A 25,505-nucleotide genomic window follows, 5' to 3' on the forward strand; every position below is an offset into this window, starting at 1 on the left:
TGTAATTATTAGTCGATTTTTAGGACACCAAAATAAGGAAAACCTCCTTTCACCACCCGAGTTACTACCTTTGATTTTATCAATCGTATAAAACAATCACTGAGAGCAAGGTGGCAAAGCAACTGGGCGACTACCGTCGATAATAAACTTCGACGGATTAAAGATTCAGTGTTGTTATTGGGGCTCCTCTTGCAGATAATCTCGTCGTGAGGAAGCGGTCCTCTGCTGGTTACGGTTAGGACATACGAGGATCACACACGAATACCTAATGTCAGGAGAAGACCCACTTCTATGCTCACGATGCAACTGCCGCATGACTGTGCACCACATTCTCGTGGACTGCATATGTTATGCGGCATTGCGTCGTGAGTTTAACCTACCTAGAAACGTCTGTGATATCATGTATAATAGTAACAAAATTTTGGACCAGATGTTTCTCTTTTTGCTAGTACCAGGTTACTGCAAAAAATTTAATATTATATATACAGGATGATTCAAAGAAACAAGAAATTAAAAAAATTAAATATCGTTAATGAAAAATTTTTTTTAGAAAATGAACTTTATTTCATGTAATTGTACAAATGTTGCCATTTTAGGATACATCATACATTTTAGTTTATTTTTTAAAGATGACATCTTTCAGGTGACCTCCTCTTATACGTAAACACTCAACGAAGTCTCTTCGTTAAATTGTTCATGGTTTGACGTAACATCTCAACTGGAATTTCCGCAATTCCTTCTCGGATCTTTGTCTTCAGTTCTTCCGTTGTAGCAAGTCTACCGTGGAACACTTTGCTTTTAAGGCGACCCCCACCAAAAGTAATTGCAAGCTTCAAGATCAGGCGATCTGGGAGGCCATCTAATGTCACCATTTTGTGAAATGACACGTTGTCCAAACAATCTGCATACAGCTGCCATCGATATTCGTGCAGTATGTGACTTTGCTCCGTCTTGTTGAAACCAGGCTGTGTTAAGAATCGGTGGAAATCTTTTTTGTTGTTCCACAACAAAGGTTTCAAACACGGCTACGTAACGACCCGATCTCACTGTAATCGCAAGACCGTTGTCATCCTCAAAAAAATAAGGGCCTATTAACACTGTTAACACCTGTAAGATGATATAGCACACCACACGTTCACTTTCTAGCTGTGCAATAGATGCTGGTGTAGCTGCGTAGGATTTTCTTGTGCCCAGTATCTGAAATTTTGCTCGTTAACAAATCCACTGAGGTGGAAATGCGCTTCGTCTGACATCCACAGTTTGTGAACAAACTCTTCATTATCATTTATCTTCTGAAGCATTACATTACAGAATTGTGCTCGTACAATTGCATCTTTCGGTTTCAGTTTCTGGACGATCTGCAACTTGTACGGATGGTATTGCAAGTCCTTCACTAACATTCTTTGAACACATGCAGTTGTAAAGATGCTGAGAGACGACGGATTGACTGATGGGTGACAACATCTTGTAAAGCTTGAACATTCTGTGGTGTACGGACGGTTCGCTCACAGCCTGGAGGTTTCTTTTTCATTGCCGAACTAGTTTACTCAAAATTAGATATCTACATTTTAATTTGCATGTGCTTATGGAACACGGTCGTGCCATCCCAGATTAAAATGACGGCGAAATTCTCTACGCGCTCCCATCGCACTTTCATTGTTTTTGTAAAACGCTTTGATAGCAAATACACGTTGCGCACCACTCCAAGGATCCATTACAACTAAATGGCAGTTTAGGTTAGAGAGGCTGGTGCCACTTATCAAGTGATACCAATCGCCGATGGCTACCAACACAACTTTCAAAACTTCCCGTTTCTTTGAATCACCTTGTATTTTTATGTTAGAAGAAGTTTTTTTAATAATTTTTAACCTTTACTTTCAATTTTGTTTTTTTTTGGTTCTGTGTATTTAAGTTTACTATCAAGGGAGGGAATGTTTTGCACAACCTATCGGAAATAGGTAAGTTTTATATAGTTTCTTTATTGGATTATTTTAACTTTTTATTTTTAACAACTTCGTCTGTGGTATTAGTTTCGAATTTTTTTTTGCCTTCTTGACTTGTTTTAATAAAATTTTTGTTATGTGATTAATATTAGTTTTACACCTTATAAGCTTTATTATTTTGGAGTTATTTTACTCTTTTATTAATAAAATTCCGGGCAATATCATCGCCTGCAAGGCGTTTTTCGCTCATAAAAGAAAAAAAATAAGGTAAAACATTCATATCGACGTAAATTCTGTTTTTCTTTGTTTTCATTCTGGATGTCGTTCTGTGATTTTCAATAAAAAAATGTATTTTTCAGGAACCGCTAAATCTACTTTTAATTAAATTTGACAGATTTAAGACCGGTGTCGTGTTGTAAAAAATGAAAAATTTTGAAAACGGTGGCCGTCTTAATTTAAAAAATTTTTCAATATCTGGTCATTTATTTGCTTGATTACAATTTATACTAACGATAAAATTTATTAAGCATATTATTTTGAACCTCATTCGTAAAAATTCATTGATAAACAATCAAGCTATTGCAGACAATTAACATGGCAGTACGCTTGCTCACTATAAAGTAAGCTGATAATGTTTCGCCTGTTTTTTATTTCTTCTACTAAATATAATAAAAATTATCACCTTGAGTCACAGTGCACAAGCACGCTGCCGGGTTAGTTATCTTTTCTTTTTTCTGTTTAGCCTCCGGGAATTACCGTTCAGGTATTACTTCAGAGGATGATATGTATGAATGTAAATGAAATGTAGTCTTGTACATTCTCAGTTCGACCATTACTGAGATGTGTCGTTAATTAAACCCCAACAACCGCCAAAGAACATCTGTATCCACGATCTAGTATTCAAATCCGTGTAAAAATAGCTGGCTTTACTAAGTTTTAACACTAAAACTCTCGACTTCCAAATCAGCTGATTCAGGAAGACGCGTTCACCACTAGACTAACCCGGTGGGTTGGGTTAATTGTCTGCAATAACTCAGATCGTTTGTGAACGAATTTTTACAAATGAAGGTGTCATTTTGTTCAAAAGAAAATGTTAAATAAATTTTGTGAAAGTAAATTATCATACAAATAATAATTACAAAGATATTTAAGATTAAAAAATTAAGATGACCGCCGTTTTTACATTTTTGAAGGTGACATTTTCAAAATCTTTCTATTTTGTACAAGGGGGTGATTTTTTTAGTCCTGTTACTGAATTGTTAATGTCTGGTAATTTTTTTCTAAGAAAGGGAAATTTTGTTTTGTGACACGAAGTTTGTAGCACCACTCAACCGGTATAGATACGGCAGTGTGAGTTGAATCTCGTTGAGCTCTGTAAACTTTTGTGCCGTTTCCGGTCGTGTTACAAACAGAATGTCTTTTACCATAGAACGAGTTTTCATTCTTAGAACAATATTTTGCTGACGACCCTTCAGTACAAGGTGAAAAGATAAAGATGCTACGATTTGCTGATAATATAGTAATTCTTGCTGAGAGTAGAAAGGATTTAGAAGAAACAATGAACGGCATAGATGAAGTCCTACGCAAGAACTATCGCGTGAAAATAAACAAGAACAAAACAAAAGTAATGAAATGTAGTAGAAATAACAAAGATGGACCACTGAATGTGAAAATAGGAGGAGAAAAGATTATGGAGGTAGAAGAATTTTGTTATTTGGGAAGTAGAATTACTAAAGATGGACTAAGCAGGAGCGATATAAAATGCCGAATAGCACAAGCTAAACGAGCCTTCAGTAAGAAATATAATTTGTTTACATCAAAAATGAATTTAAAAGTCAGGAAAAGATTTTTGAAAGTATACGTTTGGAGTGTCGCTTTATATGGAAGTGAAACTTGGACGATCGGAGTATATCTGAGAAGAAAAGATTAGAAGCTTTCGAAATGTAGTGCTACAAGAGAATGTTAAAAATCAGACGGATGGATAAAGTGACAAATTAAGAGGTGTTGCGGCAAATAGATGAAGAAAGAAGCATTTTGAAAAATATAGTTAAAAGAAGAGAAGTCAACATATTAAGGCATCCTGGAATAGTCGCTTTAATATTGGAAGGACAGGTAGAAGGGAAAAATTGTGTAGGCAGGCCACATATGGAATATGTAAAACAAATTGTTAGGGATGTAGGATGTAGAGGGTATACTGAAATGAATAGGGAATCTTGGAGAGCTGCATCAAACCAGTCAAATGACTGATGACCAAAAAAAAAGTTATTAAGTCTTATGTTAATTATATGTTATACGCTTTATTAAGTTCAATTATATGTTATCGAAATGTCAAGACAACAAGAAATTAAATAACAATTCAACAAGCAACAAGGCGTTTCAATTCATCACCTATGAAAATACAGTCCAACCTCGCTCTAAAATCTACCACAATGCATTAAGAGGTCTTCTGGTGATAAATTTCTATTGTTTAGTTGTATAAATATGCTTAATGTTTTTGTTTACAGCGGTAAATTAACATTTTACTTTTATTATTTTATACATTTTAATTTTTGATTAGTTAAAATTTAGTGTATTTTACGCTAATATTCATCATTTTAATACACATCAAAAAGCGACCGACTAATAATGTATTCAACGATTAATAAATATCTTATTTTACAGATGGTGCCCCCACGATTAGATAGTTTAGGTCGTGTAGTCGAACAACCGGCTGATACATGGGAGCCTCGTAGCGGTGTCGCTTTAGCTTTGAAAGAACTCGCACCCCTGTTGACTCCACAATCCGTGTCTGATTTGACTACTTTCTTTGTTCCTGTCGGTCTTGGAGATCGTAATGCTGAAGTGCGTAAGAACATGTTGGCCGCTGCTCTTGCTGCTGTTGATCTACATGGAAAGGTATTTTATTATTACGATTTAAATTACACGCATATTAATAATACTATAGGAATGTTCATTTAATTTTGTAAAATCCTTTCGATACAACTAAATAATTCATCTGATAATCATTTTGTATTTTATTAACTTTTTCCTACCACAATGAATAAAAAATTTTTATTTGTAACAAGTACTTACATAGTTACGCTATTTCTCTACATAGTTACTACTTCGATCGTGGCATCTATGGTATCGTAGCGTGGTACCAACTTTCCAATACCCTCGTCATAGAACGGAGCCAACTGTGTTTTCATGAGAATGCATCCACTGTTTGGATTGTTGTTTTGTTTCTTCAGTTTCAAAATGGACCCATGTCTCTTCCCGTATGACAATTTTGTTCAAAAAATCTTCTCCTTCATTGTGGTAGCGCTAGAGAAATATTACGGAGGCGTCCATTCTCATTGTTTTGTGATGGTCGTACAGCATCTTGGGAACCCATCTCGTAAACAGTTTGTGGTACTTAAGTCTCTCGCTGACCTTGAAATTTCAGGAAATGAATCGCTCAATACAGAAGTTGTGAACCGACGATTTTCTCGAATTGTCTCATCCACTCGCTCGATGAGATCATCGGTTGACACTCACTTCCTTCCCTGACCGCCTGCTTTAAAGTTCCTGCACCATTGTAGCACTTTGCTATCGCTCATTGAAGTTTCACTGTACACATTCATCGATGAATTTCTGCCGCATTACACCCCTCAGGCTGAAGAAATCGAATTAACGCACGCACTTCACACTTGGCGATAGATGCTATTGTTGTAAACAAAGTGACGCGGCGTGATTGAAGGCCATACTAGAGACGCTGCTCAACACATATGCGTGAAGGTTCATCCGATTTTTGCGCGGGTTTTTATTTCACGACCGATCGGACCTTTAAAAAAGACCATCGTACAATAGTGATTGATCGACGTGCCAAACTTGTTTATGGTTTCATTAGTTTATTGTTTATTATAGTGGTTTTTAAATGTCTTAAAGACAAAGAGGAAAAAATAGCGGTCATTTTTACCTATTAATTATAAAATGTTTAATTTGTGTTTGTAAAACGTGTTACTTTAAAATTACTTACTTTGTCAATGATTGCATTGTAGGAATGGAATGGAATGCAAAGGTGGTAGGAGTGGGAGTTTCACAAATTCTCCCTTTGAATCGCAGAGCCTGGACAGTGTCCCTCGCTGCTGTATGGTTCTATAATCGGGCATGTTTAAGGGTTTATTTTTAATGATGGGTCTACGTTTTAATGTTTTATATTTTATTGACGAATTTATTAGCATTCCATATTCGTTTGTACCAGCGTTCTTGAACCCATTTTTGGGTCCGACTGCGGGAGGCTAGGCTTTTAAAACCTGACCTCCTGACGTAATTCCCCTTCAGACCGTCCACTGAAGTCCTTTCGGTGGTAACGTTTCATAGGCTAGCAGGAATACGCCAGAACGGGGCACTAATTGTTTGGAAGCAGCAATGGGCGTCCCCTTCTCTGGAGGAAGTCGCAATTGCTGATTTAATTTAATTTATTTAATTGTAAGTATTTTTAAGGAGATTACATTGCATCTTAAATTTACTTTATTTTTTGTTTTAGGAAACCGTTAATAGTTTGCTTCCAGTCTTTGAAGATTTCCTTGATAAAGCTCCTGATTCTGGTAGTTATGATGCCGTTAGACAATCGGTAGTTATATTGATGGGTTGTCTTGCTAGACATTTGGATAGGGACGATCGTAAAATTAAACCAATTGTCGGTAAACTAATCGATGCATTATCAACACCTTCACAACAGGTAATTCCTCTACTATTTACGATTAATTTTATTTACATAGTTAATATGGTTTTATAAACTGAATGCGAGTCAGAAGATCATTTAAAGAAAATTTTAGTTACAAATTTTTTGCGTTGTTAACCACTAATCTACAAACTGGTTGTGTAGATGATCAGACAGGTAATTTACGGACAGGTGGACCACAGACCAAATAGTCTGTGGTTATTAATAGACCTCTCGGAAAGTTTATTGAATCTGCTTAATTAAATGGTAATGTATTAAATATACTATGAAACGATCAGTTTGAAATGAATAGTGTAGTGTTGTTTTATTGTCTTAAATCCATAACTAAATGTACTGCAATCTTGAAGAGTTTGTGAATTATATTTGTATGTATGTATTTTTTCTGAGCCCATTTTAGCCGGTTTTACATGTGTCATTTTTGTATCTGCATTACAATTGTTTAAGAATAAAAAAGCAGTTTGAAACAACTTACGAGATGATGAATTTTGCACAAAGTATAATTTAGTAATTGCCAACACCCAATTTAAAAATCATAATAGAAGAATATACACTTGGAAAAAGCCAGGCGATACTGCTAGGTATCAGACAGATTATGTCACGGTTAAGAAAAGATTTAGAAATCAACTCGTTGACTGCAAAACTTACCCTGGAGCAGACATTGATAGCGACCATAATTTGGTGATAATGAAATGTAGATAGGGGTTTAAAAACCTGAAGAAAAGGTGTCAGATGAATCGGTGGAATTTAGAGAAACTTGAGGAAGAGGAGGTAAAGAAGATTTTTGAGGAGGACATCGCAAGAGGTCTGAGTAAAAAAGATAAGGTAGAAAATGTAGAAGAAGAATGGGAGAATGTTAAAAAGGAAATTCTTAAATCAGCAGAAGCAAACTTAGGCGGAATAAAGAGAACTGGTAGAAAACCTTGGGTTTCAGACGATGTATTGCAGCTGATGGATTAACGTAGAAAATATGAGATGCTAGTGATGAAGAAAGTAAAAGGAACTATCGAAAATTAAGAAATGCTATAAACAGGAAGTGCAAACTAGCGAAAGAAGAGTGGATTAAAGAAGTGTTCAGAAGTGGAGAGAGAAATGAACATTGGTAAAATAGATGGAGCATACAGAAAAGTTAAGAAAAATTTTGGGTTACATAAATTAAAATCGAATAATTTGTTAAACAAAATGGTACACCAATATATAATACGAAAGGTAAAGTCGATAGATGGGTGGAATATATTGAAGAGTTATACGGAGGAAATGAATTAGAAAATGGTGTTATAGAGGAAGAAGAGGAAGTTGAGGAGGATGAAATGGGAGAAACAATACTGAGATCTGAATTTAAGAGAGCATTAAAAGATTTAAATGGCAGAAATGCTCCTGGAATAGACGGAATACCTGTAAAATTACTGCGCAGTGCAGGTGAGGAAGCGATTCATAGATTATACAAACTGGTGTGTAATATTTATGAAAAAAGGGGAATTTCCGTCAGACTTCAAAAAAAGTGTTATAGTCATGTTACCAAAGAAAGCAGGGGCAGATAAATGTGAATAATACGGAACAATTAGTTTAACTAGTCGTGCATCAAAAATCTTAACTAGAATTTATACAGAAGAATTGAGAGGAGAGTGGAAGAAGTGTTAGGAAAAGACCAATTTGGTTTCAGGAAAAGTATAGGGACAAGGGAAGCAATTTTAGGCCTCAGATTAATATTAGAAGGAAGATTAAAGAAAAACAAACCGACATACTTGGCATTTATAGATCTAGAAAAGGTATTCAATAACGTAGACTGGAATAAAATGTTCAGCATTTAAAAAAAATTAGTGTTCTAATACAGAGATAAAAGAACAATTGCTAACATTTACAGGAACCAAACAGCAACAATAATAATTGAAGAACATAAGAAAGAAGCCGTAATAAGAAAGGGAGTCCGACAAGGATGTTCCCTATCCCTGTTGCTTTTTAATCTTTACATGGAACTAGCAGTTAATGATGTTAAAGAACAATTTCGATTCGGAGTAACAGTACAAGGTGAAAAGATAAAGATGCTACGATTTACTGATAATATAGTAATTCTAGCTGAGAGTAGAAAGGATTTAGAAGAAACAATGAATGGCATAGATGAAGTCCTACGCAAGAACTATTGCAACAAAATAAACAAGAACAAAACAAAGGTAATGAAATATAGTTGAAATAACAAAGATGGACCGCTGAATGTGAAAATAGGAGGAGAAAAGATTATGGAGGTAGAAGAATTTTGTTATTTGGGAAGTAAAATTACTAAAGATGGACGAAGCAGGAGCGATATAAAATGCCGAATAGCACAAGTTAAACGAGCCTTCAGTAAGAAATATAATTTGTTTACATCAAAAATGAATTTAAAGGGCAGGAAAAGATTTTTGAAAGTGTATAAATATGATGTAATTTTCTTTAATGGATATAACCTTTTTAGCCAATTTTATAATGCCACTCTGCTGTAGAATAGACCTTTCTTTTAAATTTCTACAATCTGCACTTTTGTTAGGGTTCGAAGGAGAGTATAATCTGAAAATAGTTTGAAACTGCTCACAGATAACAGCATTCATTGCTTTTACTAAAAAAATTGTGGAAGGTCATTATCATATTACTATTTTATTTTTTAGCTAAGTTTGTATTAGCCTCCAAATCGTCCAGTTTCAAGTTCAATTCTTAGTAGAGACATGATCTTTTTCCATCTCATCTTTCAATAATGTTCATCTTCATAGCATGTTTAATATATAAAAAAAAAAAAACATATAAAAAACATAAAACATAAACAAAATTTTGTACTTGATGATTTTTTTCAGTTTATTTAATTTCGTTATAATTTTTTCCCTAATATTTTATTTCTTATTAAAAACATATTGTTTAACCACGTTATGATATTTTATAAATTATGATAAAAGATGCTACGATTTGCTGATGATATAGGAATTCTAGTTGAGAGTAAAATGGATTTAGAAGGAACAATGAGTTCTAGTGCTAGTCGTTTCATTTCGGTATACCACCCTAACAATTTGTTTTACATATTCCAAACGTGACCTGCCTACACAATTTTTTCCTTCTACCTGTCCTTCCAATATTAAAGCGATTATTCCAGGATGCCCTTAATATGTGGCCTCTCTTCTTTTCACTATATTTTTGCAAATGCTTCTTTCTTCATCTATTTGCCGCAACACCTCTTCATTTGTCACTTTATCCACCCGTCTGATTTTTAACATTCTCCTACAGCACCACATTTCAAAAGCTTCTAATCTTTTCTTCTCAGATACTCCGATCGTCCAAATTTCACTTCCATATAAAGAGACACTCTAAACATACACTTTCAAAAATCTTTTCCTGACATTTAAATTAATTTTTGATGTAAACAAATTATATTTCTTACTGAAGGCTCGTTTCGCTTGTGCTATTCGGCATTTTATATCGCTTTTGCTTCGTCCATCTTTAGTAATTCTATTTCGCAAATAACAAAATTCTTCTACCTCCATAATCTTTTCTCTTCCTATTTTGACATTCAGTGGTCCATCTTTAAAATTGACACCGTACAAAACCAGTTTCAAGGTACATGATCTGAAAAGGTTAATGATAAATGTACAAAAAAATTTTTTGTTCGGATGGATCCATACAAATATTATTGAATATCAGTATTTTGCGGGAGTTGTGTACCCGATAAAAATCTACTTTACTGGAGGACGAAAAGTAACCAAATAAAAGTTATTTTTTAATAATTTTCAACTACTTCATGCAGCCACTTTTTTTTTTTATAAGACCCTTTATTTTTAAGAAACTCCTAAAAATATGCGCTTAAAAATAAGTCATGCTTAAATGTCTCAAAAATAACTAATTTTTAAAACAGTTTTCATCATACAGGGGAAAAAATTGGACCCACATTTTATGCGCTGAAAAAATGAAATTGTTTTCATAATTAATTTACAAAGCGAGATCACTTTTAATAAATAAATAAAAAAGTGACCTTGCGATAATATATATATATATATATATATATATATATATATATATATATATATATATATATATGTCATTCAGAATCAGATTTTGTTTATTTGTGATAGGTACAAGAAGCGGTTGCAAATTGTTTGCCACCGTTAGTGCCGGCGATGAAGGAAGATGCTCCTGCTTTAGTTCAGAAATTATTACGTCAGTTATTAGAATCTGAAAAATATGGTGAAAGAAAAGGTGCCGCGTACGGGTTAGCTGGACTTGTTAAAGGAATGGGTATATTGGTTTTAAAACAGTTGGATATTATGAGTACTTTAACTAATGCCATACATGATAAGAAGAATTATAGGCGACGTGAAGGTACGTACTTTTCATCTACATATATATATATTTTTTTTCAATCTTGTTAAACACCCCCAACATCCCCGGCCTCCGCCGTTAGGCTATGCGCAGGAATGTCGGTGTGTCGTGGCAGTTGACTGCTCCCCCTGTCTTCCCTTTTTTGTGGCGTCGCATCGGGGTACTCTCAGTTTCATCAAGATGCAGTAGCCCTCTCTTCTGGACGACCACTACATCCGTCCACTGAGAGGCTACCCTTCCCGTCCCTATATTAGGTTGCCGGCTCTCACACCTGAGAGTCCCAAATGCATCATCGGAGCACCCCAACTGAACTTCAATCTTGCATATGAAGGAGCCAAACCGTCCTCTGCATCCTGGCTTCCTCCATGGCTCTGCACGCCGACCACGATTCGCTCCTTGACCTTTTTTTTTTCACACCCATCCGCAGGACACAACACAGGTAATAAAACACACTAACTCACACCACCACTTAGCCGCCATCAGGAAAACGCAGTTAAGCCTAGTAACACACCCATGCAGAAAATACATAATGAATAAAAGTCTACTTTTCCCATCTGTCTCATTTTTCAGCTTTGTCACCGCTGGTCGTGGCCTTCCTACACGCGATCGCAGTGATCCTGTTTGCAATCCCACCAGCAATAGAAACACAAAAACATAAACAAAAGAAATGAAATACACACTACAGTAAAATAAAATTCGGTAAACACAGTAACTTCCCGCTGCTGCGGCAGCTCTCGTCGCAGTCAGCCACCACTATCACGTTGGCTGCGATTGCACTCCTCAACCGGCAGCAAAACACAAAACAACTCAATAAAATGAAATAAAATAAGATAAAATAAAACACAATCAGGACAATATTGAAGAACCTTCCCTTCAGTTGCAGCCCATCACGTTGGGGTCTGAACTCATTCCTCCTTCCGCAATCCGCGGGCACGTTCGCTGTGAGTGCCCTCGTAGCCGATGGCAAGAACGGAAACAATCAATAAAATAAAATAATACCACAATCATACAATACAAGGAAAATACATAATAAATGAATCCCACACTTCATGTTGTCTCTTCGGCGGTGTCACTTCTAGCCATGGCCCTCCTGCACACTGTTGAAGTGATCGTGCAAGCCGGCCGTAGAGTACCAACCACAGTGACAATGGAGACAATGAATTCACAATACAATACAACACAAAAATTAAATATATAATAGAAGAAACACTCAGTATACTCGCTAGGGACATTGCTGCTTACCTGCGCCTAGAAGTCCTTCTCCCACTCTGTTCCATGTTCCTCCTTCATCTTCAGGATGAACATGCTCTGTACCACCTCCCATTTTACTACTCTATAAAAAAAAACACAAATATATATATATATATATATATATATATATATATAAGTTTTTAAAAAGTATCATAAATAAGTGCATATTAGATCCAAATTGAAAAAGTTCAGATTTATGTGATTTTAGTATGAAAAACTTATAAAATTTATAAAATAAATTTTGTTTGTATAAAAACAAATTTTATGATTTACGCTTTTTAATATTGGTTAAAAGATCTTATTGATTGTTGGGAAATTTTTAAACTGAAGCACAAGAAGGTCCTTTCTTTTAGTGAAAAAATTAGTTTTTGTAGGTCAAAATATTGTACTGTATAATGCAAAAATAGTTACAGTTATGCGGTCTGATAAAGTTAGGCATTGTAAATACTGATGTATACTGATGCATTGTAAATTGCTGTATATACGAGAGTTATTTTTTTTTCAAGGTCCGATCGGTCACAAAATTAAAACCACAGTGCAAATAAAAAAATGTTTATTTGTAACAAATACTTACATAGTTACGCTATTTCTCTACATAGTCGCCACTCCGATTTAAATATTTATCTTAGCGTGGTACCAACTTTCCAATACCCTTGTCATAGAACGGAGCCGCCTGTGTTTTCAGCCATGTTTCTACGCTGGTCAGCAGCTTGATGTCTGTGCCAAAACTTTGTCCTCCTAGCCGGCGTTTCATGTGCAAGCAAAGAGGTGAAAATCGGATGGAGCCAAGTCTGGTCCTGTATAGTGGGTGATCAAACACTCCTCGACGAAAACGCTGCAGGAGTTTCCTTGTTACAGCTGCAGTGTGCGGCCGAGCATTGTCGTGGAGAAAGACAGTGCCTGATGACAACATTCCTCTCCGCTTATTCTGAATCGCCCTTCGTAGAAGTCGTTGAAGAGTCATGCAATATGAGGCTGCAGTGATGAATTTCAGCTGCATTACACCCCCTCAGCTTGAAGGAATCGAATTATCGCGCATGCACTTCACACTTGGCGGGAGATGCTATTGTTGTAGACATGTTTACGTGGTAGCTGCCTGTTCAGAACTAAACAAAGTGATGCGGGGTGATTGAAGGCCATACTGGAGACGCTGCGCAACTCATGCGCAAAGGTTCATCCGATTTTTGTATGGGTTTTTATTTTGCGACCGATCGGACCTTGAAAAAAAAATAACCCTCGTGTGTATATATATATAGATTATATATATGTAGATATAAAAAATAACCCTCGTGTGTGTGTGTGTGTGTATATATATATATATATAGAGAGATTTTTTTCTGTAAACAAAATATTCATATAAAATTATTACGTGCAGTATAATTAACATGTTTTGAAACATGTTTTACAGTTATCACATGATAAGCTTTTTCATGACCTCTGCTCACCTGATGTGAAAGCGTGATAACATTTAACGTAACATAATCCTTTAACACCACCTTTCCGTGCGTGCATCATCGAGTTAATGAATTGCCACTTACTGCTATATAACTTTAATTTTTCACACCGAAATACGAAGGTATAATAATTATTTATTTTGTTGCAGGCGCTCTTTTTGCATTTGAAATGTTGTGTCACATGTTGGGACGTTTATTTGAGCCGTACATAGTTCACGTTTTACCTCATTTGTTACTTTGTTTTGGCGATGGAAGTCAGTATGTTAGAGATGCAACCGACGACTGCGCCCGTGTTGTTATGAGTAAATTATCGGCGCATGGTGTTAAGTTAGTATTACCTTCGTTATTAGCTGCATTAGAAGAGGATTCTTGGCGTACTAAAACAGGTTAGAATCTGTATAATTATATATATATATATATATATATATATATATATATATATATATATATGAGTAAAATATTTTATAAAAATGGTTTCCAAAGTTATTATATTAAAGTGGTGCGTAAAATATTTTGTTCGATATAATATAAAGAATCTACACCACCTTTTTTCGTTCAGCAAATGTTTCACTGTATTCTCTCTAAAGAAAAACCCAGATACAGTAGTATATACATGGACTGGTCAAAACAGAATGATACCGTTGCATACGCATTTATTGTTAATAATCGAACCTATATGTTTGGTCTACCTAGTATTACGAGTGTCTTTACTGCTGAATTATATACCATAAATAAGACTGAATGTCAATAACTCTAAGTATCGTCATATCCTTGTTGTATGTAGCGACTCGTGTAGAGCCTTAGAAAATTTTTATTCCACACATCCTATTGTCACCAAATTCAGTGTTGCCATGGGGCTCCTCTTGCAGAAAATCTCGTCGTGAGGAAGCGGTCTTTTGCCGGTTACGATTAGGACATAAGAGGATCACACGCGAATACCTAATGTCAGGAGAAGCCCCATCTCTATGCACATGATGCAACTGCCGCATGGCTGTGCACCACATTCTCGTGGACTGCATATGTTATGTGCGGTGTTGCGTCGTCAGTTTAATCTACCTAGAAATATCTAGTGATATCTTGTGCAATAATAACGGAATTTTGGACCGGATGTTTCTCTTTTTGCATAGTACCAGGTTATTGCAAAAAGTTTAATATCATATATATTTTTCTGTTAGAAGAGTTTTTTTTTATAATTTTAACCTTTACTTTCAATTTTGATTTTTTCGGTTCTATGTATTTAATTTTACTATCCCGGGAGGGGACCTTTTGCACAACCCATCGGAATTAGGAAAGTTTTATATAGTTTCTTTATTCTATTATTTTAACTTTTATATTTTATCGACTTCGTCTCTGGTATTAGTTTTGAGTTTTATTTTGCCTTCTTGGCACGTTTTAATAAATTTTTATTATACGATTAATATTACATTTACATAATAATAATAAACTTTATTATTTTGGAGATATTTCAGCGTTTTATTAATAAAATTCCGGACGATAACGCCCAGGCGTTTTTCGCCCACAAAAAAAAAAAAAAAAAGAGTTGAATTATCGCAACACACAAGTGAGTTTCTGCTGGATCTCTAGCTAATGAACCTGCAGATTCAATTGCTAAAGACACATATATTCAACCACCCTTTACTACCTGTTTAGTGTTGTCTCCTTCAATGTAGTTCTCCTCTGATTGCACACACTTATTCCAGTGCTTCTGCCATTGATGGTAACAATTCTGAAACTCATCTTCTGTAATATCCTTAAAGACCCTCGTCACAGTTCCAAGACACTCGTTTATGAAGTCTTTCCAAAATTTCTTTGTAGAAATATCGGTTAACTGTTTGTCCAGGAGGCACCCACTCTTTATGAACAATTCCCTTGGAATCGAAGAAGCACACAAGCATACATTTCACTTTTGACCTTGAGATGCGAGCTTTTTTTGGTCTGGGTGATGATCCCTTTGAGTACCATTGCGAACTTTGGCATTTTGTCTCTGAATCGTATTGAAAAAACCAACCTTCATCACCAGTGATAACACGGCTCAACAAATCTGGATTTGTTGAGCCGTGTTATCAAATTTCATTTCCGTTTGCTGTAACAGATCGGCTGCCACATTTTTCCGTGTTTCTCGCTGTTGTTGTGTGAGATTTTTGGGGACAATTTTTGCACAAATCTTTCTCATACCAAGATCTTCAGTTAATATTAGCCGAACCGTTTCTCGATCGATGTTGAGTTCTTCTGCAATCATTTTCACGGATAATCTTCAATCAGATACGATTTCACGCACTCTGGTCAAGTTGACATCTGTCCGTGAGGTTGATGGTCGTCCACTGCGGTCTTAATCTTCAACATTCGTTCTGCCTTCACTAAAAATTTTATGCCACCGAAAAATTTGAGCTCTTGACATAACCTCCTCTCCAAAAGCCTTTTAAAGCTTACCGTAAGTTGTGTCGCGTTTCAACAGATTTAACGCAAAAAGAAATGGCATACTGTTGTACAATATATTGCGGTTTCATTTCTGTGATGAGAGACACAAACACGTGTTCACTTATTACACAACTCATGACTGAGCAGTTGCATCAATGTGCCACTTGGACCAGAAGTAGCGTATAGACCAAGGTCAAAGATGGTGTGCCTATGCAAGCTGCAGGGTTGCCACATCTTGTAAAGAAAAATCAGTCTCATTACTTTATTGTCGCACCTCGTATAATTTATTTTTATTAATTATTTACACTTAATTTATTTGAACTGATGGTGAAAGAAACTAATAGATCCATCAGCCAATCAATATTTAAATGCAAATAGAGATAGGCTGTTTGAACCATACTGAAAATGGAAAAATATTACCATTTCTGAAATGAAAGGTTTTATAGCTTCCATACTGAATATGGGGATAATTAGAGAACCTAGTCTTAAGAGTTACTGAAATACAGTATCATCACAGGCAATCCCTTGGTTTGGTAAAATGTTTTCAGCGCACCATTTTAGAATTATTTTGAAATTTTAAAGCATAGATGTTACAAAAATTTCAATAACTGTAAATAATATGCAATTTTAAGTGAAAATTTTTTTATTTTGTTCACAAATGATTTTAGTTTTTATAAACAGTGATAGATTAGATATAAATAGCAAGGATTTTTTTCAAATAAAGAACAAATTCAGTATTTAAAAAAAAAAGAAAAGTAGAATTTTATTTTTTATATAATTAATCAAGGGTGTAACACCATTTTGGATCGCAGCACCATAATCTACATAATTTACTGAGTAACTACAATTTTTTTCATAATTTTAAACGTAGGCAGGCTACGTTTGGAATATGTAAAACAAATTGTTAGGGATGTAGGATGTAGAGGGTATACTGAAATGAAATGACTAGCACTAGATAGGGAATATTGGAGAGCTGCATCAAACCATTCAAATAACTGAAGACAAAAAAAAATCTTTTTCTGAAAAATTTGCTTGAGGCTTTTAACTAGTACTTACAAAATAGGCTTCAGGTCGTAAGGGTTCATTTTCACGATGGAATCAAATTATTGAAAGATTTTTCTTTTTTTAGTAGGATGACATGATAATATGACAACTTTTTATCATTCCTGGATGATGGTATCAATATGTATTTTTCATTAGCTCTTTTATATTGTATAATTTTTTTTAGGATGGTAATATTTTATAACTATTATTATTATTATGTTTTACTTTTCATCGAACAGGTTCAGTAGAGTTGCTGGGTGCAATGGCTTATTGTGCTCCTAAACAGCTGTCTTCATGCCTTCCAAGTATCGTACCAAAGTTAATCGGAGTGCTAAGCGATTCGCATATCAAAGTGCAAAAAGCTGGTGCTCAAGCGTTGAAACTTATTGGTTCGGTTATTAGAAATCCTGAAATTCAAGGTATGTAATAATAATACAATTTAACTGTACGTACATTCAATTTTTCGTTTGAAATTTCATGTTTATTATTAGTTTTATGTCATGATACCAAATAAAGCAGGGGCAGATAAATGTGAAGAATACAGAAGAATTAAATTAACTAGTCATGCATCAAAAATCTTAACTAGAATTCTATACAGAAGAATTGAGAGATGAGTGAAAGAAGTGTTAGGAGAAGACCAATTTGGTTTCAGGAAAAGTATAGGGAAAAGGGAAGCAATTTTAGGCCTCAGATTAATAGTAGAAGGAAGATTAAAGAAAAACAAACCGACATACCTTGCATTTATAGGCAATGGAAAAGGCATTCGATAACGTAGACTGGAATAAAATGTTCAGCATTTTTAAAAAATTAGGGTTCAAATATAGAGATAGAAGAACAATTGCTAACATTTACAGGAACAGTAATAATTGAAGAACATAAGAAAGAAGCCTTAATAAGAAAGGGAATTCGACAAGGATGTTCCCTAACTCCCTTACTTTTTAATCTTTACACAGAACTAGCAGTTAATGATGTTAAAGAACAATTTAGATTCGGAGTAACAGTACAAGGTGAAAAGATAAAGATGCTTCGATTTGCTGATGATATAGTAATTCTAGCCGAGAGTAAAAAGGATTTAGAAGAAACAATGAACGGCATAGATAAAGTCCTATGCAAGATCTATCGCATGAAAATAAACAAGAAAAAAAAAAAGGACCACTGAATGTGAAAATAGGAGAAGAAAAGATTATGGAGGTAGAAGAATTTTGTTATTTGGGAAGTAGAATTACTAAAGATGGACGTAGCAGGAGCGATATAAAATGCCGAATAGCACAAGCTAAACGATCCTTCAGTAAGAAATATAAGTTGTTTACATCAAAAATGAATTTAAATGTCAGGAAAAGATTTTTGAAAGTGTATGTTTGGAGTGTCGCTTTATATGGAAGTGAAACTTGGACGATCGGAGTATCTGAGAAGAAAAGGTTAGAAGCTTTTGAAATGCGGTGCTATAGGAGAATGTTAAAAATCAGGTGGGTGGATAAAGTGACAAATGAAGAGGTATTGCGGCAAATAGATGAAGAAAGAAGATTTGGAAAAGTATAACTAAAAGAAGAGACAGACTTATGGGCCACATACTAAGACATCCTGGAATAGTTGCTTTAATATTGGAAGGACAGGTAGAAGGAAAAAATTGTGTAGGCAGGCCACATTTGGAATATGTAAAACAAACTGTTAGGGGGATATACCGAAATGAAACGACTAGCACTAGATAGGGAGTCTGCCAGAGCTGCATCAAACCAGTCAAATGATGAAGACAAAAAAAAAATTAGTTTTAATGTGCGATAACAGTTTTTGTTGGCTTATACTTGTTATTTATGCAGAGATAACTTTTAAGTTCCATTTCTACACATCTGCTCTTTTTGAGTTTAAGAATGTATTTTGTGACTGCTAATCAATATACAGTTTCACATAGTCAAGTTAAGTTGAAATGGTTTGTGAACGGAATTGTCAATGGCTATCTGATGCTTAATTTTATTGTTCATGTGGTTTATCTGTTTATTTGTCAGTTTTTTCTTCAGATGTTGATTTTGATTATAGAATCAAATTCTAGCTAATAGTTGGATCATAAAATAAAATAAATAACCAATAAAATCCGTCTTGAATCAACGTTTGTTCTTTTAGGAGTGTTTTAAAGGAGAAACTTCAGTTGTATGTATTCTTATTAAAGAATGTTGTGATATTATTATGTTGAACACAACTTTAATCCTATTTAAGCTTCCTGGGGATGGATTTAACTAAAAGATATGCTGAATTGAGCTTGGTGTAAATACTCGTGATAAATTTCAATATTTCATCTCCACTGAAACAAGATAACAGTGGTTATGAAAAATTGAAAAGCAAATCTTTCGACTGTGAGAAAGCAAAATTCAGTTTTGATAGTAACTTGCTTCCTAAGTGAACCCCATCCCTCATAGGTAAAAGTTAAAACGTTAATTTAACCTCTTTGGTATTGTTAATCAAAATAATTTTTGCTAATTTTCTCAGATCCCATCCTTGGAACGATTAAACTGGTTTGCATTTGTTTTATCCCCGCTTAGGGTATGAGGTAATTCCCTACTCATCCTCTTAGGGATGAGTAGGAAAAAAACCATTCAGCAGTAGTTTTCTACCTAGAGGAAAAGCCAAATCTAGTTTCAAGCTTTGTGATTCCAGACCCGCTTTTTAAAAATTAACTCAATACAGTCGAAATCAAAATGATGTTCGCTTACTTTTCTTAAAATCTTTGTCAGAAATAATTAATTCCCAAAAAAAAATTCACGGGTGTATAGCTGTTCAGATAATGAAAGAATTGATGGGACGAACACTTTCCCATTTATAAGAATATATAGTCTATTATTTTGTGGCTATTGTCAAGATATAGAATGCATCAATATAACTAGAAGGAATTTAATTATATTGAAAATGTATTATTTATCTTATGTTGGGGTATTTGAAACGTTTATTTTAAACACTAAAATGAAAAAAAGAGCAATGTGTTGACAGAATTTCAATCTTAAATAGTTAGATTTCTTTAAATAATCTTGCTGATTATTTTAATTTTTTCATTTTAATAATTTTTTTCTGTTTATTTAATAGTTTTCCATTATTTAAGGGGCCCGAAGAAAAGTCATTGGTGACTGTACTTGCCTCCGAAAATGTTTAAGATGAGCATTTTTTTTTTCTGTCTTCAGTCATTTGACTGGTTTGATGCAGCTCTCCAAGATTCCCTATCTAGTGCTAGTCGTTTCATTTCAGTATACCCTCTACATCCTACATCCCTAACAATTTGTTTTACATATTCCAAACATGGCCTGCCTGCACAATTGTTCCCTTCTATCTGTCCTTCCAATATTAAAGCGACTATTCCAGGATGCCTTAGTATGTGGCCTATAAGTCTGTCTCTTCTTTTAACTATATTTTTCCAAATGCTTCTTTCTTCATCTATTTGCCGCAATACCTCTTCATTTGTCACTTTATCCACCCATCTTATTTTTAACATTCTCCTATAGCACCGCATTACAAAAGCTTCTAATCTTTTCTTCTCAGATACTCCGATCGTCCAAGTTTCACTTCCATATAAAGCGACACTCCAAACATACACTTTCAAAAATCTTTTCCTGACATTTAAATTAATTATTGATGTAAACAAATTATATGAGCATTTTACTTTTTATTAATTAAAGGAGGTCAGTGTTTTCAGGAGGCCAAAGCAGGTATAAAACACTTCAGTACTGAATATTTTATTCACCTCTGAAATCGGAAGATTCCTTTTTTTAAAAAAGGAAGATCATTATATAATTATTAATTATTTAAATAGAAGATTCTACCGTACCAGGTCGATCAGAAAGCACAAAATTTTCAATTATACCATCGATTTTTGTGCTGGCTTCCAGTACCAAATTTTTTTTAAAAAGAATAGTTAGAATATCATATTTCAATTTTGTTAATTATACAGGACTACAGAACCTTGAAAGACCCACCAGGTTGGTCTAGTGGTGAACGCGTCTTTCCAAATCAGCTGATTTGGAAGTCGAGAGTTCCAGCGTTCAAGTCCTAGTAAAGTCAGTTATTTTTAAACGGATTTGAATACTAGATCGTGGATACCAGTGTTCTTTGGTGGTGTGGTTTCAATTAACCACACGTCTCAGGAATAGTCGAACTGAGACTGTACAAGACTACTTCATTTACACTCATACATATCATCCTCTGAAGTATTATCTAAACGGTAATTACCAGAGGTTAAGCAGGAAAAAGAAAGGACCTAGAAAGCAAGATATCTTAACCTCATTGATAGCATGAATTATTGGATTTTTCATAAGGGTGAATGCATGTTGAAAAATAATTGTCGGATATTACAATAATTTAATTCACTTCTGTGCACATTAAGCAGGAGACTGTATCTGTAATTACCGCTCATTAAGCGGTAATTACAGATACCTTTGATGAAATTTGAAAAACAGTTTAGTAGTTCCTGAGATAAGTAAACATATTTAATACCTTTAGATTTCATCTTACCTTGATTAATATAGTTCATTATCGTAAAAGAATGGTGCCGTTTTGAACATGGTTTAAATTAAAACAGAATTACTTAACAGTTTATGTTTTTTTATTTTTCAAATTTATCGTCTCAAACGTTTTTTTACATAATTAATAAATTTCAATACGTGCGCCCTTAGTCGCCCGACAAATGTCGAAACGATACTCAACTTCTCTCCAAACATTAGTTAAAATTTCTTTGTTAATGGTTGTCATTGCTTCATTAATCCTGTTTTTTAAGCGGTTTAGGTAGCAAATTTTTTGTGTATAACCAAGGCTTTTGATACACCCCCACAAGAAAAAATCGCAAGGTGTCAGGTCTGAACTCCTTGGAGGCCAAAGTACGGGTCCTTGCCGTTTATCCATCGATCTCCAAATTTTTTGTTCAAAGCGTCCGTAACCGATCTATTGAAGTGCGGGGGGAGCACCATCTTGTTGGAAATGAAGTCTATGAATGTTTTCGAGTTCATCCAGCTGAGGAAAACAATAATTGGCTAACATGTCAAGATACGCGACTCCATTAATTGTTTTTTTCAGCAAAGAAGAAAGGGCCTATTACACGATTTTTCATCGCGATACACCAAACATTAACTTTAGGCGAATCGCGTTGTTTCTCGATAATTGCGTGTGAGTTTTCAGAGCCCCATATTCGTGAATTGTGTCTGTTAATGTATCCATTCGCACGGAATGTAGCTTTTTCTGTAAAAATTATATCGTCTAAAAATGATTCGTTTTCACTTATTCTGTCCGACATTTCTACAGCGAAATCGTAACGTTTTACACCATCATCGGGTTTCAATTCCTCTAGTATCTGGATTTTATAAGCGTGTAATTTAATTTTTTTATGTAAAACTTTGTGTGAACTGTTGATTTTGGAATACCTAATTCGACGATTCGATGGGGGACGGACTTCCCAGGACTTCTAATTGCCGATCGTCTAATTAGTTCAACCGTATTGTCTGGTACACTTGGCCTGCCGGTTGATTTCTGTTTCTTAACCGATCCGGTTTCTTCTAATCGTTTGAACAGACGTGTTGTTGTTTTTGTGTGGCGGATCTCTTCCGAATTCACGTTGAACTAAAATTACGGATTTTAATTCGGCCATCAGTAAAACACACTTTGCTTTGTCTTTATCTGAGAACATAGTAACTCGCTAAACTCACCACAACAACAATACAAGAACTGACGTTGTGGTTACAACTGCTGATCAACAAACTTTTGGGTTGGAGGCTTTCAGGGATACCGATATAACATCTAGAAATTTCCCTACAATCTTCCGATGAATTACCGAAACCGCACCATTCCTTTTTGATAACCCTGTACATTCATAAAATTGTAGTGCGTAGTGGCTTTTTTAATCTCATTTACCAATTTTACAATAAATTCTAAATGACTGATTTCCAATTACAGCTATTGTTCCTGTGCTGTTGGAAGCGTTACAAGATCCTTCTCATAAGACAGCTACTTGTTTACAAACATTGTTGGATACTCAGTTTGTGCATTTTATCGATGCACCATCATTAGCTTTAATTATGCCGGTCGTGCAACGTGCATTCATGGATCGTTCGACAGAAACGCGTAAAATGGCTGCACAGATTATTGGTAACATGTATTCTTTGACAGATCAAAAAGACTTAACTCCTTACCTACCTACTATTATACCTGGACTGAAATCATCTTTACTCGATCCTGTACCTGAGGTAAGTTCTCTTGTGTTTTATTATCTTTTCTACTTAGTAAGCTTACTAAGTAAATTTCACTCATTTACACAGCTGTGGTGTAAATTTACTTAGTTACACAAGTAAATTTACACAGCTGTGTAAATGAGTGAAATTTTTTAAAAATTATGTTGATATAGGCATTTTACAATGGCAGCGTTAGATATTTTGTTTCATTGTTTGTGGTATTACAAATATGATTATTTTTTTTAAGTTACTAACACTAATCGAACATAGAAAGTAAAACACTAATCGAACATAGAAAGAATTGTAAAAACTATTTATACTTATATCGATAACACTTATTCCATGTATTTCCTTTAGATGGACCTCTAAAATCTTTGACTGTTTCACATGAAACTTATATTATTTTGATAAAGAGATAATTGGTTGCCGGTAGCTACTGCCCGTACACTGTACTACTATAGCTTTTTTTTTTTTGTCTTCAGTCATTTGACTGGTTTGATGCAGCTCTCCAAGATTCCCTATCTAGTGCTAGTCGTTTCATTTCAGTATACCCTCTACATCCTACATCCCTAACAATTTGTTTTACATATTCCAAACTTGGCCTGCCTACACAATTTTTCCCTTCTACCTGTCCTTCCAATATTAAAGCGACTATTCCAGGACGCCTTAGTATGTGGCCTATAAGTCTGTCTCTTCTTTTAACTATATTTTTCCAAATGCTTCTTTCTTCATCTATTTGCTGCAGTACCTCTGCATTTGTCACTTTATCCACCCATCTGATTTTTAACATTCTCCTATAGCACCATATTTCAAAAGCTTCTAATCTTTTCTTCTCAGATACTCCGATCGTCCAAGCTTCACTTCCATATAAAACAACACTCCAAACATATACCTTCAAAAATTCAGGCAATAGTTCTTGCATAGGACTTCATCTATGCCATTCATTGTTTTTTCTAAATCCTTTTTACTCTCGGCTAGAATTACTATATCATCAGCAAATCATAGCATCTTTATCTTTTCACCTTGTACTGTTACTCCAAATCTAAATTGTTCAAATATGACAAGGACCCAACCCTAGCTTTGAATTCATTGGAAATAACGGAACTTTACGCATGGCATAAACAAATAGTATAAAATCTTAATAATTACTGTGATTTTAGCACATAATTTATGAAAAATATTTAAAAAACATATATAAAATTTTAATATAAAAAAAAAAAAATACGCAACTGGCAACATAATAACAGAATTTGTAAGATGTAGCTTTTACAAGACAAAATGCTAATAATTTTTAAGGCATTCGATAACGTAGACTGGAATAAAATGTTCAGCATTTTAAAAAAATTAGGGTTCAAATACAGAGATAGAAAAACAATTGCTAACATGTACAGAAACCAAACAGCAACAGTAATAATTGAAGAACATAAGAAAGAAGCCATAATAAAAAAGGGAGTCCGACAAGGATGTTCCCTATCTCCGTTACTTTTTAATCTTTACATGGAACTAGCAGTTAATGATGTTAAAGAACAATTTAGATTCGGAGTAACAGTACAAGGTGAAAAGATGCTACGATTTGCTGATGATATAGTAATTCTAGCAGAGAGTAAAAAGGATTTAGAAGAAACAATGAACGGCATAGATGAAGTCCTACGCATGAAAATAAACAAGAACAAAACAAAAGTAATGAAATGTAGTAGAAATAACAAAGATGGACCACTGAATGTGGAAATAGGAGGAGAAAAGATTATAGAGGTAGAAGAGTTTTGTTATTTGGGAAGTAGAATTACTAAAGATGGACGAAGCAGGAGCGATATAAAATGCCGAATAGCACAAGCTAAACGAGCCTTCAGTAAGAAATATAATTTGTTTACATCAAAAATTAATTTAAATGTCAGGAAAAGATTTTTGAAAGTGTATGTTTGGAGTGTCGCTATATATGGAAGTGAAACTTGGACGATCGGAGTAACTGAGAAGAAAAGATTAGAAGCTTTTGAAATGTGGTGCTATAGGAGAATGTTAAAAATCAGATGGGTGGATAAAGTGACAAATGAAGAGGTGTTGCGGCAAATAGATGAAGAAAGAAGCATTTGGAAAAATATAGTTAAAAGAAGAAAGGTCACATACTAAGGCATCCTGGAATAGTCGCTTTAATATTGGAAGG

General features: G+C 34.6%; 1 protein-coding gene across 1 annotated transcript in view; it reads left to right on the forward strand.

Annotated features, from left to right (window-relative positions):
• LOC142331983 (stalled ribosome sensor GCN1-like) overlaps window positions 1-25,505 on the forward strand; it is a 208,614-nt gene that overhangs the window by 124,544 nt on the left and 58,565 nt on the right. The window contains exons 22-27 of the mRNA XM_075378033.1: window positions 4,605-4,838; window positions 6,451-6,645; window positions 10,734-10,980; window positions 13,835-14,071; window positions 17,387-17,566; window positions 23,070-23,359. Coding sequence (XP_075234148.1) covers window positions 4,605-4,838; window positions 6,451-6,645; window positions 10,734-10,980; window positions 13,835-14,071; window positions 17,387-17,566; window positions 23,070-23,359 — 1,383 coding nt within the window. The remainder of the gene's footprint in view (window positions 1-4,604; window positions 4,839-6,450; window positions 6,646-10,733; window positions 10,981-13,834; window positions 14,072-17,386; window positions 17,567-23,069; window positions 23,360-25,505) is intronic.

Source organism: Lycorma delicatula, chromosome 11 (genome assembly GCF_047948215.1).
Source record: "Lycorma delicatula isolate Av1 chromosome 11, ASM4794821v1, whole genome shotgun sequence".
In the NCBI taxonomy this organism is placed as follows: Eukaryota; Metazoa; Arthropoda; class Insecta; order Hemiptera; family Fulgoridae; genus Lycorma; species Lycorma delicatula.